The 19,160-nt window shown below is 42.8% G+C and overlaps 2 protein-coding genes across 3 annotated transcripts; both read left to right on the top strand.

Moving 5' to 3' along the window:
- Positions 1-1,084: 1,084 nt before the first annotated feature.
- LOC310770758 (dynein light chain roadblock-type 1-like) lies at positions 1,085-8,022 on the top strand. Its single transcript, XM_083663470.1, has 4 exons — positions 1,085-1,197; positions 1,491-1,566; positions 2,930-3,097; positions 7,331-8,022. Exons 1-4 carry the CDS (start codon positions 1,195-1,197, stop codon positions 7,372-7,374), a joined length of 291 nt encoding a protein of 96 aa, XP_083519596.1. The 5' UTR covers positions 1,085-1,194; the 3' UTR covers positions 7,375-8,022.
- A 780-nt stretch (positions 8,023-8,802) lies between these two features.
- On the top strand, positions 8,803-18,848 carry LOC310770763 (microtubule-associated protein 1 light chain 3 alpha). 2 transcript variants are annotated; one of them, XM_083663476.1, is made up of 5 exons: positions 8,803-8,955; positions 13,411-13,466; positions 13,950-14,056; positions 15,919-16,118; positions 16,164-18,848. In XM_083663476.1, exons 1-4 carry the CDS (start codon positions 8,916-8,918, stop codon positions 16,079-16,081), a joined length of 366 nt encoding a protein of 121 aa, XP_083519602.1. In that variant the 5' UTR covers positions 8,803-8,915; the 3' UTR covers positions 16,082-16,118; positions 16,164-18,848. The 2 variants fall into 2 exon arrangements, with proteins under 2 accessions (XP_083519602.1, XP_083519601.1); XM_083663475.1 differs by having other exon boundaries at positions 15,919-18,848.
- Positions 18,849-19,160: the final 312 nt, after the last annotated feature.

Here is a 19,160-nt window from a genome sequence, read left to right as displayed (position 1 = left end):
ACACAAACAAAACAGAAGTGCTAAACAACATTACTACGATTATACTACTACTGTTGTTGCGCGGCGCAGCCATCTTGGATTTTTGAGGTTGGGGCTGCTGAGACTCCTACGAGTTTGGAATGGGACCAGCTCTGATGACGTCACCGCCCAGCTCATGACCTTTGAAGTCGTAAGATTACCAGTCCCCAGTTATAAAGGAATGCACGATTAACGTTCGGAGTGGCAGGGTTTCGGAAAGGCAGACAGTTACCCGGAAGCTGAAGCTCGTCTGCTGGCTCCGTGTCGTCACTGCCCCGCTCCTCCGCCACCTCTGGCTCTGCCGACTCTTCACCACCGCTCATGACCCCGTAGCCGCCTAGCTAGCTAGCTAGCACACTGTAGTTTAGCTAATCTAAATCTAAATCTAAATCTAATCTAATCTAATCTAATCTAATCTAATGCTAACAACAAAACAAACGCGATGCTCGGGTCTTCCTGCCCGAAAATCAGTTTCACCTCGTCACCAATAATATGTGGTAACTTCAGCTTGAAAAGACCACTTAACAACTTAATGTGCTCAGTTGTACTTTATATAAGAACGGCAGAAATAATATTTATACACAGACAGTGGCACGCATGGTATATGCAGGGAGCGGACCTGCAGATCCCAGAACAGCGGAAGTCAACCCCGTATCCCCAAAATAGGATCTGTTTACAAACAGCTACCCCTAGCGGGCGCACGGCTGTATTTACCATTAGCAATACATTAATATAATGCTCACATTATAACACTTCTCCCCCTTTAAATTCCAAACATCTTCCCGCATACAAAATGAGCAAAAACAATCACAGTGGTGACTTAACTTAACCGCGTCTCTTTTTCTTTTCTTTTTCTCCGATTCAGTGCAAAACAAAACCTGTGCAAACTCAATCACAGTTTACTAAATAACACCTGGAAAACATGGCATATAGACAGTGCATTTTTCTTTTCTTTTTTTCTAACAACTGTCCATCACACATCCATTCTGTCCGGTGGTTTGCGAGCTTGCCTCGATCTGCGCAACACTCCCATCTTTCCCACGGGACGCGAACGCAACATTGGAAGCAGCTTTTTAACCCGGAAGTATTTATCCGTAGCTAGCAACAAAACAAGACGGCTAAGTTTTATTTTTGCTGAGCTCAGAGACCTTTTTTGACATACATTTCACAATTGAAATGGTAGGATGGACGTCTGCCTCACACTTATTAAATAATCAACTGGCATTATGACTGCAGCGAAATATTTACATATAACAGATATTTCGATAAACTGTTAGCTAGCTTTCTAATGCTAACTCTTGTGGCTAGTCGGGCGTTGCCTTTTCTGAGTGTAGCTAATCAACTTAGCTAGCTAATACTTTGATGTAATTCGGTAAAAGTGATGTTTTCATGTTGTTTTGTAACTTAACTTCGTCATGTTTTAAATCACATCACATGAAACTAAACGATAACTCATCTTAACCGTTCACCAGGCGGAAGTGGAGGAATCTCTGAAGAGAATCCAGAGCCAGAAGGGAGTGCAAGGAATCGTAATTGTCAATTCAGAAGGTAACTAACATTGGCCATAACCGTCCTTTTTGTATGTGGAATTCAACAGTTGCATTTTCATACGTGATTTGAGCTGTATTCTGACTGTTTATGATAACTAGCTGTTGTGTTTACCAGCCAACTGGCTCCACCCAGTAACGTTACCAGCAGTCTCGCAATAACTAGTGCCCTTTCTCAATACTAAGAATGCATTATTGTTCTTGTGTTCTTGGGGAGAACGTTCTTGCTAGTCGTTCTTGGAAGAATGAACTCTCTAGGTCAGAAGCACACATAACGCTGTTGGCAGTTTGGGACGATGCGGTCTTGGGGGTATTGCGTAATACCAGCGCAGAGGCCACCTGCAGTACTACACAAATAAAAAGCTCAGCTGATCTATATGCAGCCAATTGTACTCTGGACGTTTTTTGTTGCTCCATTTTTCGCCATAAATGTTCGTAAAGTGGCAAGTATTGAAACCTACTATCCTGCTTGTAGGCATCAAAAGTAATCAGAAATTAATTTAGTGATGAAATAAAACTTTATATTGTAAAAAAAAAAAAAAAAACTTCCGGAGCTTTATGGCGTCTTCTCTGCTGCGATCTGCCTCCGCTTATGCCGAAAGTAATGCTGGGATAGGTGCCTTGCCAAGTTGACACAAGTCACCAACCAGAGCATCCTCGGTAAAGTGGGCATGTCGAGAACACATCCGGGAATTTTAAGCGTTCTTGGCAAAATGTGAACTTTGCATTGGAACAGTATTTGGGCTGCGAGTCTGCGACTGATGACGTTTCACAGGGACACAAGAACACACAAGAACCCTTATTGAGAAAGGGCCTAGCTCTTTGGACGTAAGACGTGAGACGACCAGCAGCAGTAAACAGTCCAAGTAACTAGCATAGATCTGATTTACCCCCCCCCCCCCCCAGTCTGTCTCTGTGCATACTCTTTTTACCACATGCGCAGCAGCGCATGGTCAAGAGAAAGCTTTTTGGGCTGAGTCATTAATAATTCATTCATTCAATCAGGAACGGATAACGATGATGATGTCATCAGTGATAATGTCATGCCAAATATTTTGGTTGTCAGTTATTTTGACTCTTGAATGTAAGAGGGCCAAGTCTTCATTAAGAAGGTCCTCATGTTTTTCTCTGAAATGGATTCTGTTGAGAAGTTCTGCCTGTGTTCTGTCGTAGCCTTGGCGATGGCTCTGCCAGAGATTGAAGATATGGAAAACATCTTTAAACCTGCTAAACTTCGGCTGTTGAAAGATGTAGTTCACATAACACACAAAGAACAAAAAAGGAAACGTGACCACAACATTTCTTCGTGGCACTCTTGCAGAAACCGTGACGTGTCTGTTTTCATAGTTAAACTCTCTCTCCAGGCATCCCCATCAAGACGACCCTGGACAACTCCAGCACGGTGCAGTACGCAGGACTGATCCACCAGCTGGTGATAAAGGCGAGGAGCACCATCCAAGACATGGACGCCCAGAACGACCTCACCTTCCTCCGCATCCGCTCCAAGAAGAACGAAATCATGATCGCTCCAGGTGAGATGCTGTTTAGACCAGGGGAAGTGTTCAGTACTAGCCTGGCATCGCCACACCAATTCACATTGCATTTGCAAATGTAAATTGGTGTGGAATCTCTGTTGACTTTCTTTTTCCAGGGGGTGTTACCAACGGGCGCAGTCCAAAACAAAGAACTTACACTGATAAGAGTGACCACTAATACATTGTTCCATTGCAACAACAGCACATAGCAAATCCACCATTTTGGTCTGGAGGAGACTACCATGGATTGGCTGTCATGGTCTGATGAACGTTCTGATGTTGTCCCATTGGCATTTTTTCAGGCCAAAATGGTGTCAAAAACAACAGCACGAGAGTGTGGAGTCTTGCGTTCAACACTCTTTGTCTAAGATGCCTCAACCAATCAGAGCAACATGTGAAGCAGCACAGAGTGACTGAAACATGTAAACAGACTAACGTTAATGATCAGCTGGTTTGCCGACTGCCACAAGGTCAGCTGTTACAGAGAGCCGGTCATTATTGCCAAATAAACCCTGACAGGGTGATGCAGTACCCCGACGTGAAGCAACCGGTAAATTTACCGTCTTCTTTCTGTGGATTGAGGGGTATGTAGTCCTCTTGAGGGGTTTTCAAAGTCTTACACTATGGGCATCCCCTCAAACACAGCTTGTATCAAGCAAGACCATCTTAAAGCCAATCTGATCTGAAGGTTTATGCTAAAATGCATGAAATTGGTTTCTTAGAAAAATACAAAATAATGATGATATGATAGAATTTCCTTCCAAAGCCTTTGCTTTTCCATCAAGGCAGCTACTTTAAATAATCTAAAATATAAGATAAGTTTTGATTTGTTTAACAGTGCATCATTCAATTTGTATTCTTTCATAGTTTTGATGTCTTTACTATTATTCTAAAATGTGGAAATAGTACAAATAAATAAAAATGCGAGTGTCCAAACTTTTGTCTGTTAGTGACAGTGTAGATTAATAACTTTATACATCAATAGACCCACCCATGCCCATACATATTATACAGATCCCCGTATCTTGTAGTTTTCCAGTGGCAGGTGAGCAACAAGTTAATTTTGGATGCTGACACTGGATCAGCCAACGCTGACACCAGACTCCTGAATGGGACATAAATGAGAAAAGGAGGGTGTTACATTTCCAGAGGGTGACATGACAATTACTATTAATTAATTAATTCATTCATTCATTCATTCATTCATTCATTCATTCATTAATACTTACAATTACTAAGTATTTCTTTGTTCTTTTAGTTTTCCCTTTATATGAAACTTTCATGGGTTTCTAAACTTTCTTTCCCCATCCAAGGGGCATTGGGGAAAATCCAGAGCCACAACCAATGTCATGCATAATATTTTGTGTCTCTTTGTAGATAACTTTTGAGTAAAGTGTCTTCTAGTGCGGAAATGATTAGTCTTAATAGAACATTAGGCCATCGCCAGAAAATTTATTATAATTTTGATAATCGTCATTTTAGTCATTTATCAAATAAAAATGTGGCTGCTGTTCAGTCTAAGTAGACCATATTAAGTATCGCTTTGGGCTCTGAAACTTGTGATGGGCATTTATCATTGCTTCTGGCATTTTATAGACTAAACCAAAAATGGATTCAATAATCCAGCCAGAGTGAAGGGCTAAGTGATCTCTTCAGATGTGAGATGGGAAAATCCTCTTTCATCTTGTTTGGGGAAATCAATCAGGAGTAATGAGATTTTCAGTTATTTGAGGTTTTCTCCCTCAGAGCTGTATGACGTGGGAGGAGAGTGATGAAGCTCAGATAGGTCTCAGAGTCGTATGATGTGGGAGGAGAGTGATCTGCTCAGATAGGTCTCAGAGTCGTATGACGTGAGAGGAGAGTGATGAAGCTCAGATAGGTCTCAGAGTCGTATGACGTGAGAGGAGAGTGATGAAGCTCAGATAGGTCTCAGAGTCGTATGACGTGAGAGGAGAGTGATGAAGCTCAGATAGGTCTCAGAGTCGTATGATGTGAGAGGAGAGTGATGAAGCTCAGATAGGTCTCAGAGTCGTATGACGTGAGAGGAGAGTGATGAAGCTCAGATAGGTCTCAGAGTCGTATGATGTGAGAGGAGAGTGATGAAGCTCAGATAGGTCTCAGAGTCGTATGACGTGAGAGGAGAGTGATGAAGCTCAGATAGGTCTCAGAGTCGTATGATGTGAGAGGAGAGTGATGAAGCTCAGATAGGTCTCAGAGTCGTATGACGTGAGAGGAGAGTGATGAAGCTCAGATAGTTCTCAGAGTCGTATGATGTGAGAGGAGAGTGATGAAGCTCAGATAGGTCTCAGAGTCGTATGACGTGAGAGGAGAGTGATGAAGCTCAGATAGGTCTCAGAGTCGTATGACGTGGGAGGAGAGTGATGAAGCTCAGATAGGTCTCAGAGTCGTATGACGTGAGAGGAGAGTGATGAAGCTCAGATAGGTCTCAGAGTCGTATGATGTGAGAGGAGAGTGATGAAGCTCAGATAGGTCTCAGAGTCGTATGATGTGGGAGGAGAGTGATGAAGCTCAGATAGACCTCAGAGTCGTATGATGTGGGAGGAGAGTGATGAAGCTCAGATAGACCTCAGAGTCGTATGACGTGAGAGGAGAGTGATGAAGCCGAGATAGGTCTCAGAGTCGTATGACGTGAGAGGAGAGTGATGAAGCTCAGATAGACCTCAGAGTCGTATGACGTGAGAGGAGAGTGATCTGCTCAGATAGACCTCAGAGCTGTATGACGTGAGAGGAGAGTGATGAAGCTCAGATACTGTAGGTCTCAGAGTCGTATGATGTGGGAGGAGAGTGATGAAGCTCAGATAGGTCTCAGAGTCGTATGACGTGGGAGGAGAGTGATGAAGCTCAGATACTGTAGGTCTCAGAGTCGTATGACGTGGGAGGAGAGTGATGAAGCTCAGATAGACCTCAGAGTCGTATGATGTGGGAGGAGAGTGATGAAGCTCAGATAGACCTCAGAGTCGTATGACGTGGGAGGAGAGTGATGAAGCTCAGATAGGCTCATCAGCCAAAAGCAGAAATCAATCAACAAGAGTACTTCTGCTTTTCATGTTGTCACTGACCTCACCGAAGCGCCATGTTGAAGGGTATACCTACCTATGGGTAGCTGCAGCGAGCGGTACAGGACGTGGATGTAAACAAGTTGAAATTGTATTAAAATACTCCGTTTGTTTGGTTTGTTGGATTTATGCCGAATCAAATAATTGTTTTGATTGATTTATAAAATATCTTAGACATTGTCCTACGACGTGTTCGTGTGTTACTTTTCAAGTATGGATTGCGATTTTTAAATGCAGTTTGGCATGGCGTTTCCTGCGTAAAGGAGAACAGAACGTTGCCGGTGGTAGTTTGACTTCGAGCTCCTATACCTGTAGGTTATATTTTCCATTCAAAATACACTCCTCATTTAGATGATCTCAGTCATATTTTGTTCTGTTGTTCCACCCACTCACAAAGCAATCGTTTGATCAGTTCAGTCCGTTAGAATGGAGATACTATAAGAGCAGCAGATTCTGTGTGCGCTTGAAATGTATTTCGTTATAGTAATCACATATTACTCAATCACACATATCAGTCACTTTTCTCTATACTTCATATACTTAGTTCTTTGTCACTACTGTATTTACTTGTATTTGGCTAGCACAGTATTGATGTTGATTGTTCATCAGAATCAGAATTATTTTATTTGCAAGTCCAGTTTGTAGCCTCTGCATTACTATCTTCTGCAAGCAGCTTTTTACGGTCACACTGTGTCTATTGATAATCTGATTATAAACTAATAGGAATGGGACAATGTGCTCATCTCACCATTATGTTTTGATACGCGATCTTGGGTCCACGATTCTATACAACCACAATACAATGTAATAAATACAAGTTCAATGATGACAAAGTCTGACTGTGCAGAAGTATGTTGTTTATTTCTGAGACACAAATCTTTCTAGCGATGGCATTGGCTGCTAGAATGTAAACAAATATTTGTGTTATTATGGTGTTATTACAAAGTTCAAATAATACAATTTGGATGGAGAGCTTGTGATATTTTTTTGTGCCGCCCGATACATACTTTAATATTTTTGCATTGTGATATATTGAATATTGGTCATCATTTTGAAGCAATTATAATCCATCTGACTTGAGTTTTCCTTGACAAGATCTGTGAACTCTGGAGTTAGAAAAGCTGATTAAATTCTCCCGCCCTTTCCTTCACAGATAAGGACTATTTCTTGATCGTCATTCAGAACCCCTCAGACTGAAACGGAAGCGCCTGCTGCCCATCTCATTTCTGTCTTTATCTGTCTCTCATATTTAAACAGCCAAAATGTTTTCCTTTTCTTTTTTGCGCGATGAAAGGCTCCAAATGATCAGACGCTCTCTTACGCACTTACTGTACAAGAAAGTCAAGGTGAGACTCAGAGGTAGATGAAATAGATTTTGTGATTTGATTGGAGTGAGAAGATCTGGTCCCTCACTGACAGGGTGTTGATTTATTTCATGTTTTATCATTCCATTTCTCCTCTATCTACCATGCGTCTAACATGTAGCAGGATGGAAGACTTGCATACCTGCTGAAATACCTACTACCTATGGCTGGAGTAGGACTTGTAACGCTGGACCAGTGTAGGCAATATGCATGTCTGCACATAGAGAGAGAGAGAGAGATATACATCGTAAAGTCGGAGGATGTCCAGTGCTTTTTTTTTCAGTTTTATCTTAACTGAACTTTTGAAGACTTATTTAGGGTTTTTATTTATTGTTTTGTTAGCAATAGTTGTTTGAAGTACAGTATTTTCTCTGGTGAGCAGCAAACTACACACCACCATCATTGCTCTGCTCCTGCCAAGCCATCATTATTATAGTTTGTGTTGGTTATGTGTGACACAAATAAAAAAGTGGAAAATGTCTTCTGTTGTAAACGTGGTCTTGTATTTACAAGTTTTCCCTCCATGATTTGCATTAATATTTGTTTCAGAAAAGGCTGAAATGTATTTAGGCTACATTGGGAAGTCTCCACTGATCTTGGTGTAGTAGTAGTAGTCTACTACAGGCGCTATACAGGAACTGAACATAATTGCAAACGAAATTATTGTTTGGAGAAAAAAATGCAGAGAAGGGAAATGACACAGGATTGATACATCTGGGATGAAAGTGGACTTGTGCAGCTACTACAAACGCTTCTTCTCCCCAGTGATACAGTAATGTACGAGTTAAATAAACAGTTTGGTAAACTACAGTACAAAGTCTGGTTGGCATCATAAGGCATCCAATCACATACAAAAATGTCTATGCACCCCCCCTAAAACTATTCTACATCTGTCTGAAAGAAAACTGAATGCGACAGTCTCCTTGGACGACTGGTTAGCGTGTTCGACTCATGGACATATAAGATATATATTATAACCCTTATGTCCATGAGTCGAACACGCTAACCAATGTTACATTGGACAATCCCATGGCCAATGGGATTGTCCCTTAAAGAAATGAAAACACATCATATTTATATTAGATTAGTATTATATGGTAATAAAAGATGTCCTTCCTGACAGTGGTGACTTGACATCTGCATCCAGCTGCTTATGAAACGAGCTGGTGGAAGTCTCCTTTACCCCGGAGGATGACGTCAGCGCCTTGGTTAACTCGCTTTGTTTGTCCGAAGCTTCAGAACAGACTGGAGAGACGAATAACACCCAGCTGAACCCACTGGCTTTCTTCTGGAGCAACTTCCTTTGGCAGCAGCTGTACTGTATATTTATCCGCTTATTATTATTATTATAATAGTGTAGTAGCAGCCACAGAGATGCCATCCGACAGACCTTTCAAACAAAGGAGGACATTTGGTAAGTAACTAACTGAAATCGGTAACAGCGAAGCTAGCTAGCTAGCTGGCCTGCTAACGCGTTAGCGACCTAGCTCATCTGGTCTGTTGTTGACACGATATTCACCTTGTAATAGCGTTATTACGTTAACGTTACAGCCTTTGGCAGCGGTTGAAAACGCAATTTTATGGCTAAAATCGTCAATATTTCAGACTTGAAAGATGCTTAAGATTATGTTCCAGTTAAGAGTGTCTTAACTTGTGTAGCTTTTTGATGGAATTCTATGCAGTAACGTTAGGGGTGAAAAAATATTGTCAGTAACGTCGTTATTCCCACTGTTAACGTTAATGGACGCGCCAGGCCTCTTCTACCCTGTTTACTGCTAATGTTAAAAGGCCATTTAGGTCACTATCACTTTAGCTTAGCAAGCCCTGTAGCTACAGTACCAGGGCCTGTGATTACACGCATTTAGCTCGCTGACTGCATCAGGATTGGTTAACGTTTCTTGTTAGCTAGCACGTTAGCTAAAAGGAAAACAACTTGTGCTGACACATTATCCCAGTACACGTGTTCAGTGAATTATGTTGTAATTTGATGCTTAATGACAGACAGTCCTGTGTTGAGAAGGGAGGAGCCAAGAATCAGTCTATTGCATAATCTGACCAAAAACACAGAAATGTGCCAGTGTGGGGCCATAAAAACAAACGTTCCCCTTTCAGAGTTGATTTATTTAGTTTAATCTGTTGGTAAAGTGACCCGATCACCACAGAATAGCACCGTTTGCTTGCTTATAAGGGACAATGCTTCACAGTGATTGGCTGGCCTATCTTTGGCTTGTGGCTGTAGTCTGCCAACCCTGCTTGATTTGGTTTGTTGGTGCACTCTGATACACTGACACACATTACTCCCATATATATTCCTAGGCTCGCCCGCTGCGTGGCCTCGCCCGCCCTGCAGCTTGCCCGCTGTGCGGGCTTGCAAACGCAGCTCGGCCGCTACGTGGCTTCACAAGCTCGCTTCTCTAACCATTGGGCCACCATGATGATGATTATATACTAGGCATCTTGCGCACGTGCTCGATTCCTAGGCTCACCCGCTGCGCGGCCTCGCCCGCCCTGCAGCGCGCCCAGCTGGCCTTGCAGCTCGGCCTCGCCTGCCCTGCAGCTTGACCGCTGTGCTGGGGCACTTGCTCCCTTGCCCGCCCTGCAGCTTGCCCGCTGAGCGGGCTCACTTGCTCTTATGACATCACATTATGATGTCACAACTTCGCATGATCGCATCACTGATGACATCACAATTGCTCTCATGACATCACCGATGTCACAATGCCTATGACACATTACTCAGGTCTTATATACTCTGATACACTGACACCCATTACTCAGGTCTTATATACAGCTCCAAGCCCTTGCTTGAGCTGAGAGTGAGCAGATGTTAGCTCACTGATAGCTTTAGAGCAGTGGATCCCTGTGTGTCCGTCATTCCCTGGCCCGCACTGCAACAAGCCTGAACCTGGGTCAAGCAGGCCAATGACAGGGTTCAGCAGATGCACAAGAGAGTCCCACAAACCAAGAGCTTGTTGATGCTGATTATATACATTCCAAGAGTAACGTGTTTTTCACCAAATGTGCCACACAGCTTGAGAGACTTATGTTCTCATTTTGCCTGAAATGGTTTAAAATTCCCTGTTTTCAAAGCCTGGACAGCACAGAGAGGCCTACATCTTCTTCTTTTTAGAGACTAGCTGTTGCTGTGACTGAGAGCTATTTTGATGCCAAGGAAGGGAGTTAACTCATTCACTGCCAATATCTGACTGGCATTTTTGGCACAGGCCAAGTATTTCCATAATGTTTGGTCATCTTTCAAGACCCACAGTAAATTCTGTACTAGGACTACAGTGATGTCCAATACCTCGAAATGAAGATCTAAGTCTCTACTTTCACCCCCAAAAAGAAAGTTAGCTTTTAGCATGTTCTGTACTCTACTTATAACCCTTTTTATACACCCCATGTTCACCAAAAAAGCCTGTCTGGAAAGAGAAAAGGGAGAAAAAAGCATTTTTGTAAAAGGGCACAATCTCAGGCATAACTCACTCTCAATTCTTTTATTTTGAACTGTATTGACATCAGACATGTAAATATTATTCGTTAGGACACAAATGACAAAAAAAAAAATATATATATATATATATATACACACATGAAGTGCTTTTTTTTTACATACAGTTTACTCGGTGTGAGTGTGCAGACAGACAGACAGACAGACAGACAGACACACCGACAGACACACCGACAGACAGACAGACACACACACACACACACACACACACACACACACACACACACACACACACACACACACACACACACACACACACACACACACACACACACACGATCCCCCTTTTAGATTTCTAACCCAACATAGGATAAGCAATAACCACGCCCTGTGGCGCTGGGATTGGCCAGGAGCAACACTGGAGGGCGAGCAGCCCAGCGATTTCATGAACCAACTGGAAGGACAGCGGGCTGCTGTGAGTGCCTTCTGCCCGCTGCTGCCTAGCTGTTCCTGTGTTTATTTTGATTTGTTCTGGTACACCGTCCTCGTCCATGTCTCCCTGTCATATCTATGATCGTTCCCGTTTTCCCCTCGGCTATTCAACACGTCCTCACCGCCCTCGCAAACTGATCGATCATTTCCTCATTCCTCCGATGATCAAACACATCTCTTGATTACTTTCTCCCGTTTTCTCCTGGCTGGCACAGAGGAAGGCGACTCCAGCTCGGCGTTTCTCCTGTCTGCACAAGGAAGCGTTACCCGTTCTCTGCTTTTCCTCCTGCTCAATTTCAAAACAACAGCTGCGGTATGTGTTTGATCGCGTGCTGTCGGCTACCCTTTGAAGGCAGGGACCTGTGTCTGTGTGACAGGCTGGGCAAGTGTTTGCTGCAGGCGCTGCACCAATAAAAACAAAAACACGTCAAACACGTCCTTGGCGGGGAAGGCCATTGCTGATAACACGTCAAAGACGTCATTGGCGGTGAATGAGTTAAGAGCAAGACAGTAATATGTGATTAATAGCTTCCAGACTGTGGGTCAGTATAGTGGCCTACCTTTGTTTTTGTTTTTATTTATAGACCTATATTTTTCAAGCGACAGAGCTGGAGCATTGTCCATCTTACATAACCAAGGAAATGGAAATAGCCCAACAACTAAACAAAAGAACCATTTACAGTTCACGGGTGTTACTTTGACACCATCTGAGCTTTGGACCCTGTCCGCCCAGGTGTAGGGTATGTTGTTAAACCAGACAGGGTGAAGGGGAGGTTGTTAAACCAGACAGCGACGAGGTCAAAACATCACAAGCTTGAAGCAGGTACTGAACAGAAAAGAGACACTGCAGAAAAATGGAGACGTGCACGTACAAATGATATGCAAAGTTATTCAACATGTAAATGGAGTTACCACATACACACACAAAGGACCAAAATAAATGTTTATTTATAAAGCACAGCGTACAAAAGATGCTTGTAACAAAGTGCTTTACAAAGAAAACGAAAGGACAGAGTGTGATGAAATAATCCTGTAAAGATTGAACAGACGAAATAATCCTGTAAAGATTTAGCAGATGAAATAATCCTGTAAAGATTGAACAGATGAAATAATCCCGTAAAGATTGAACAGATGAAATAATCCTGTAAAGATTGAGCAGATGAAATAATCTTGTAAAGATTGAGCAGATTAAATAATCCTGTAAAGATTGAGCAGATCAATAATCCTGTAAAGATTGAGCAGATCAATAATCCTGTAAAGATTGAGCAGATTAAATAATCCTGTAAAAATTGAACAGATTAAATGCACGTCTCATAAATGAGAGGGTTATGCTTGAATGGTTTTCAAGTGTTGAGGTAATTAAAGGATGCTTTTGAAATCTGTGTTCAAAGCGACACCAGGGAACTTTGCACTTTGGCGCGTCCCAAGTGCCAGCAGAGATTAGGCAAATCTTAAGGACTTCATTACCCAGAAATCCTGTAACGTGATGTCAGTAAACTGCACACTCCTCAGACCTAAATGTTTTCTTCTGAGTGGCAGGTAGGGGCGGAGACGGTGCGGGACATTACTCTTTTCTGTGAGTCCAGCCTTTTCTGGACTTGGGCGCTTGCTTGTTGCGGTTTAGGAGAAAGATTATATTTTGTTATTAAGTTTCCATTTGTGACTGCCAGTAGCCTAACCTAACCTAGTAACCATACCCAACACCAGAAAATAATAATCACAACCAACACCAGAAAATAACCATACCCAACACCAGAGAATAACCATATACCCAACACCAGAAAACACACAGACAGTTTGCACAGACACACACCCCTCCCTAAACTGGTGCAGTCTCTGTGACTTGAGGCCTGATGTTTATGGATTATTATAAATTATTATTATTATTATTATTATTTATTGTCTGCCTGTGTTTGTTACCTGCAGCTGACCGCTGCAAAGAGGTCCAGCAAATCCGTGAGCAGCATCCCAACAAGATCCCGGTAAGCCGCTGCAGCTCGTTCACATATTTAGAGATTTGAGATAGATTTGAACACAACACACCTTCCTCCCACAACAACAATACATAATTATATATTATTATATTATATTAATGATATATTATGCCATTATTTTCACACTCAACTGGTGATCCATCTCCCCCCTTAAGAATCTGTGTGTGGGTGCACTGTGCATGTACAGTACTTGTACTTGTGCACATGCTTGCCTAGTTTATTGAGTGTCTTGTGCATGTGATGAGTGTAGCGTAACGATGTGTGTGAGATACAGTAGAAGTATAATGTAGAGAGGTGTGTGTGTGTGCACGCTGCCTCGTATATCCACCGCAAAGGTTAATGTATCATTTGGGAAATTTGATATAAAAGTCATTGAACAATTTTAATATTTGACAATCAATGATGACAGATGTCTACCAAAGGTGTTGAGCAACGTGGGCTACAGATTGACTGTTGCTGCTGTGCCGGCAGGTGATCATTGAGAGGTATAAGGGAGAGAAGCAGCTGCCCGTTCTGGACAAGACCAAGTTCCTGGTGCCTGACCATGTCAACATGAGTGAGCTGGTCAAGATCATCAGGTAAACCCCCCCCCCCCCCCCCCCCCCCCCCAATCAAATACAACTGCTTTTCTCTGCCTAACTGATCTCACATTGGTTTACATTCGGAATGAGCCCGCCCTGCGTTATGTCTGTCAACTGTTATGTCCGTCCCGATTACTTGTTCATAATAGGAGAGTACTCGGATATTGAAATTACTTAAAATGCCCATCCCTGATAGGGATGTCACGATACTATAATTTCTACTTCGATACCGATACCCAGGAAAATATCGCTACTCGATACCATTTTCGATACCACGGGAAGGGGATGACAACACATAAAGAGGCATAAAAATAAAGTTAGACAGATGGATGGACAGACGCGCACTTCTCCATAATCTAGGTCTGATCAAACATTGAATTTAGACAGCAGATTAGCCCTGCTGCTCTAGCCATCAGAACACGTTTAGCTTGTTGAAGCAACAGATACCCGCCAATTTTCATTAAAAGAAAGCACTGATTGTATCAAAACTGTTGCAAATGAGTATTGTATCCGATTCAAATTTTCAGTATTGATACTTTTCAATACTATCGACATCCCTAACACACACACACACACACACACACACACACACACACACACACACACACACACACACACACACACACGTGTGTTACTGCTCAGTATATTGGTACATGGGTTGTGATTGGTTGCTAAATGAGGTAACAGTGTATTGGTTAAGTTCATTTGAGGTGTCTGTTTGGTATGTGTATATATTTGGAATTGTCTGTGCGCATGCGTGTGTGCTGCTATTTTTCTATGTAACAAGAGAGCGTGTGTGTGTGTGTGTGTGTGTGTGTGTGTGTGTGTGTGTGTGTGTGTGTGTGTGTGTGTGTGTGTGTGTGTGTGTGTGTGTGTGTCAGCCTTACTCAGACACCTTGTGAGAGTCTCGTTTCTCAGGCTGCTGTTGACCAGTTTGTTTACAGGCCTGACCACTGCGTCACTCCTGAAGGAAGGAGAGAGTAGAGGAGCACAGCACCTCCAGTGAGATCAGCATGTTCTTGTCCTATAGCACAAACCAACCATGATATATATCTGTGGGGGTTGATATGGTCGACAAATACTTCAAACCAGATGCAACTCACTCTCTCTGTCTGTTTTCAAACCAAAACTCTCCACCTGTTAGAGTTTGAAGTCACTCCCAGTCCCAACCCCTCAGTCTCCACCTCACCTCCGGTGCCCTCTGACACCTGTCACACAGTGGTGAGACAGACGGGAACATCCTGTGTAGTTTATGCTTGGAGTAGTGAAGACGGTGAGCGACATTAAATTGGATCAGCTGGTGTCTGCTATTAACTGAGCAGAGTTGTACCACAAACAGACTCATTTCCCATATGATGTCAGATAAATTAATACCAAGTTCCCCCTGCCATGCTTCTCTAATCCTCTCAGTAGAGGCCGTGTTGCAGTTGTCCAACATACAAATCTAGAGATAAGATGCTTGGAGTGAGGAGGGCTCAGCAATACATCGAAAAAAGCACGTTCATTTGGGAGCGCTTCAAAGGTGTAAATCTTGGAACGGACATAATTTCTGATTTGCAGGAATCTGAGCCAGTTCGTGCCAAGCGACTCAAATTTCCTCTCCAGTAGATCAAAAGATGCAAAATGACCATCTATGTATAGGTCTTTGATGGAACCTAGCTGCTGTGTAAGTTTATGGAGAAGTGTGTGTCTGTGTCCGTCCATCTGCCTTCGTTTATTTGTATGCCTCTCGATGTGTTGTCATCACCCGCCACCAGTGAAGCCAAAGTGCTTTGCAAGTCGGCCTAAATGTGAATAAATAACGCAAAGTTTTGCTCCTGGAACAAATAGTAACTGCTGAATGTCCTCCACCCCCCCAGGCGTCGTCTGCAGCTGAACCCCACGCAGGCCTTCTTCCTGCTGGTCAACCAGCACAGCATGGTGTCCGTGTCCACCTCCATCTCCCAGATCTACGAGCAGGAGCGGGACGAGGACGGCTTCCTCTACATGCTCTACGCCTCGCAGGAGACCTTCGGCTGCTAGAGAGGACAGAGGAGGCGAGGCAGGAGGACATGTTGAGGTGCTGGGAGGGAGCGGGAGAGGAGAGGCAGGAGGACATGTTGAGGTGCTGGGAGGGAGCGGGAGAGGAGACGGCCACCTGAAACCTCCAAACCTCCAGGATCCACGTAGCACCCTGTCACACAGATAAGACTCTGTGACAGATCCCCCCCCCCCGTCTCTATCTCTCTTTCTCTCTCCCTCTCTCTATCACTCTGTTGTAGTCGAACGCCCTCCTCATATCGGTCAGTAAGTACACGAGCTACAAAACAACCTGCGCCTCTTCTTCCCCGCCTCGGAGACACAACACGATCCTTTCTAATAGTTCTATGTTCCCTCTTGTTCCTTTGCTCCCATGTTCAGAGTGACTGCTGTCTCTGTTCTGACCAGTGAGTTTAGAAGGTGGTTGTGATGTTCCACCAACAGCGCTATCGATCGACGTGTCACCCCCCTAAACCCCGAAATACAAAATAAAATAGAATTCTCCTCCAGGCTCAACTTGAAACCAGGCGGTCGCTCGCAAGCCGGAGTCGCAGTTGATGATGTAATTTGAAGCTTGGCCTGATAAGGCCATCGATACTGCTTGGTGTTCTAACCTCCCATATGTACGCAGACAGCAGCACAGCACAGTTAGGTTCATAACTATCCATGTCATTTGCTGCGTTTTTAGCTCTGTCATGGCAACAACAGCAAAACAAGCTAGAAGCTTTAGAGTTTTGGTGATCGGTGTTCGTTTGATTTTAATGGGAGGTTTTTTACTCTTTTTTTTTTGTTTTCAATTGTTTCTTGTTTGAGATATTTGATGTAGTTTAGCTTGTGTCATATATCTGGTTCTGAGTTTGTTTGAATTCAGTTTGAGTTCACCTGAAGCTCAAACTTGCCAACTCACTACTGGCTACCACTGAGCTGACATTTTTGGGCGTTTAATTTACTGTTCTATTCGTGTAGATTTGGAAACATTTACAGCAATCTCACATGTGCAATACTCTTATCTATCCACTTAACCACCTAGTTAGTAGATCGCCGGCGCACCACGAAAGACAATTATACATAAGAGCAGTAGCACTATTCATATTGTCTGTCACACTTTCTTGTACACTGCACCACTCCCTCCCTTGATAACAGCGACTGTAGCTACTAATAACAGTACTCTGTCGAGGAAAGGGAAGTTAGCTAACATCACTAGCCACACGCTGCTAAAGTCTGGCCGTGGGCCGGCAAGTTAAAGTTCTTGTTCAGGGCCTCAGCGGGTCTCTCTCTCTTCAGAGCATTGACCCATGTTTGTGTGTGTCTCTGTCCCCGTAAAAAGCACAGCACATCTGTAGTGTCACAGTTCACCCGTCGGTCCCACTGCCCAAGCCCCTCCCACACCCACACTCAAACCTCATTCGCCCATCTTTATCGTCTCATAAACAACCAATCAGGTGAAGCGGATTTAAACGGCTCATCGTGTAGATGTTAGGCAGGTCGTGTTTGAATGGAGACACAAGGGATGCGCTCAGTCCGGACGGTTCAACGCAAAATGAACTGGCTTCTTCTCAGCCTTCCTGCAGGGCTAATCCAGCCACAGTCCTCTGGAGTTGAACCGAAACGCCACATCCAGGGAAAGAGCGGAGCGTTTGACCTTGAGAGCGAGCGGCTTGTTTAGGATCGGCAGGAGAGGAGGGGAGGTCGATGCCCCAGGAGGTCAACACGGGGTTAACAAGCAACTGTATTAGAAGGTGGCTTTGTTTAGGCACGCTTACCGGGACGTTTTTTTCTTCTTCTTTTGGCACGCTTAGGCGGTGCAGCGAAAAGCCAATGAAAATGATCCTGTTTTATATTTGACAAAGGCAGTTATCAAATCCTACTAATGCGTAAATTTGGCTTAATTCAAGAACCCCGCCAAAAAGGGAAATCCACACACTCAAAAAGATATCTTGATTTATATTTCAAATTTAAAACAAAGTTTATGCAGCTTGGCAAACTTATTATTATTATTATTATTATTATTATTATTATTATTATTATTATTTTATGTCAAATGAATCAGTCAGTGTGTTTTTAATCTGGGGCAAAAGAGCACTGCACTTGACTTGTATTCCCGGTGTGCGTCTCCTGTTAGGGCGATAACCCCCTCCCCAACCCCCTCCTGCGACACGATGGCGAGCTTGTAAGATTGCAGCGTGCGTGTTATCGTAGCATAGAGTTGAGCATTAGGGATATTAAATAAGATATTTCATGTAGGAAACGAATGAGCTTCTTTTGCACATATATTAAATTAATACAAATATAAGAAACAACTTGGCATTGAAGTTTTGTAGGAGTTTAATTACTGTATCTATACAACATTATTATTCTTTTTGTATCTGCTCCACTCTTTTAGGGCACTGCTCTCTGTGTATGTTTCTTGTCTGCCTTTTGTTTAATAAGACTTTATAGATACAGAAAGGGTTGTGAATACAAACCTTGCATGTTATTTTCTTTTTTTTTTATAAATGTATATTGATTTTACACAATAGATATAATTGTACTGTTTTATTTAAAAAAGAAAGAAAAAAGTGTCTTTAGGATGTTTCCAAAACCAAAAACTGAAAATAAGTGTATGTGTATGTTTGAAAAAAGAAAAGGAGGGAAAAAAAAGAAATGTGTGCGTATAAACGATCATATAATCAGTCCTTATTACGAAATGTTTTCTTTAGGCTTTCTGACATCGTCACTGTCTGGAGGGTTTGTAAATAGGCGCATTGCTACAACTTTATTTCAAGCATTTGCCAATAAAAAAATGTTGCCTTGAAAATATTTTTCCTGTCGTGTTTTGCACTGATAAGCTAAGTTGCAGCAAATCCCCATAATATGATAAATATGATCAATGTAAAAAGGGGGGGAAGAGTTCTGGGATTAATTTCAGAGTTCTGATTTATTCTCAGAATTCTGATATTGTCAGAGCCCAAATAATTTTTTCACCTGTGAACCTAATCCTCTTGGATATAGTCATGGAGTTTAACTGTGACCTCAGAGATGTATTTTACCACTTAGAAAACATTCAACAGTCGGTGACGAATGTAGAATGACAGAAATGTTA

This window comes from Poromitra crassiceps, assembly GCF_964638095.1.
Source record: "Poromitra crassiceps genome assembly, contig: HAP1_SCAFFOLD_223, whole genome shotgun sequence".
NCBI lineage: Eukaryota > Metazoa > Chordata > Actinopteri > Beryciformes > Melamphaidae > Poromitra > Poromitra crassiceps.
Note: the sequence above shows the minus strand (reverse complement) of the source record. Positions and strands in the feature narration are given on the sequence as shown.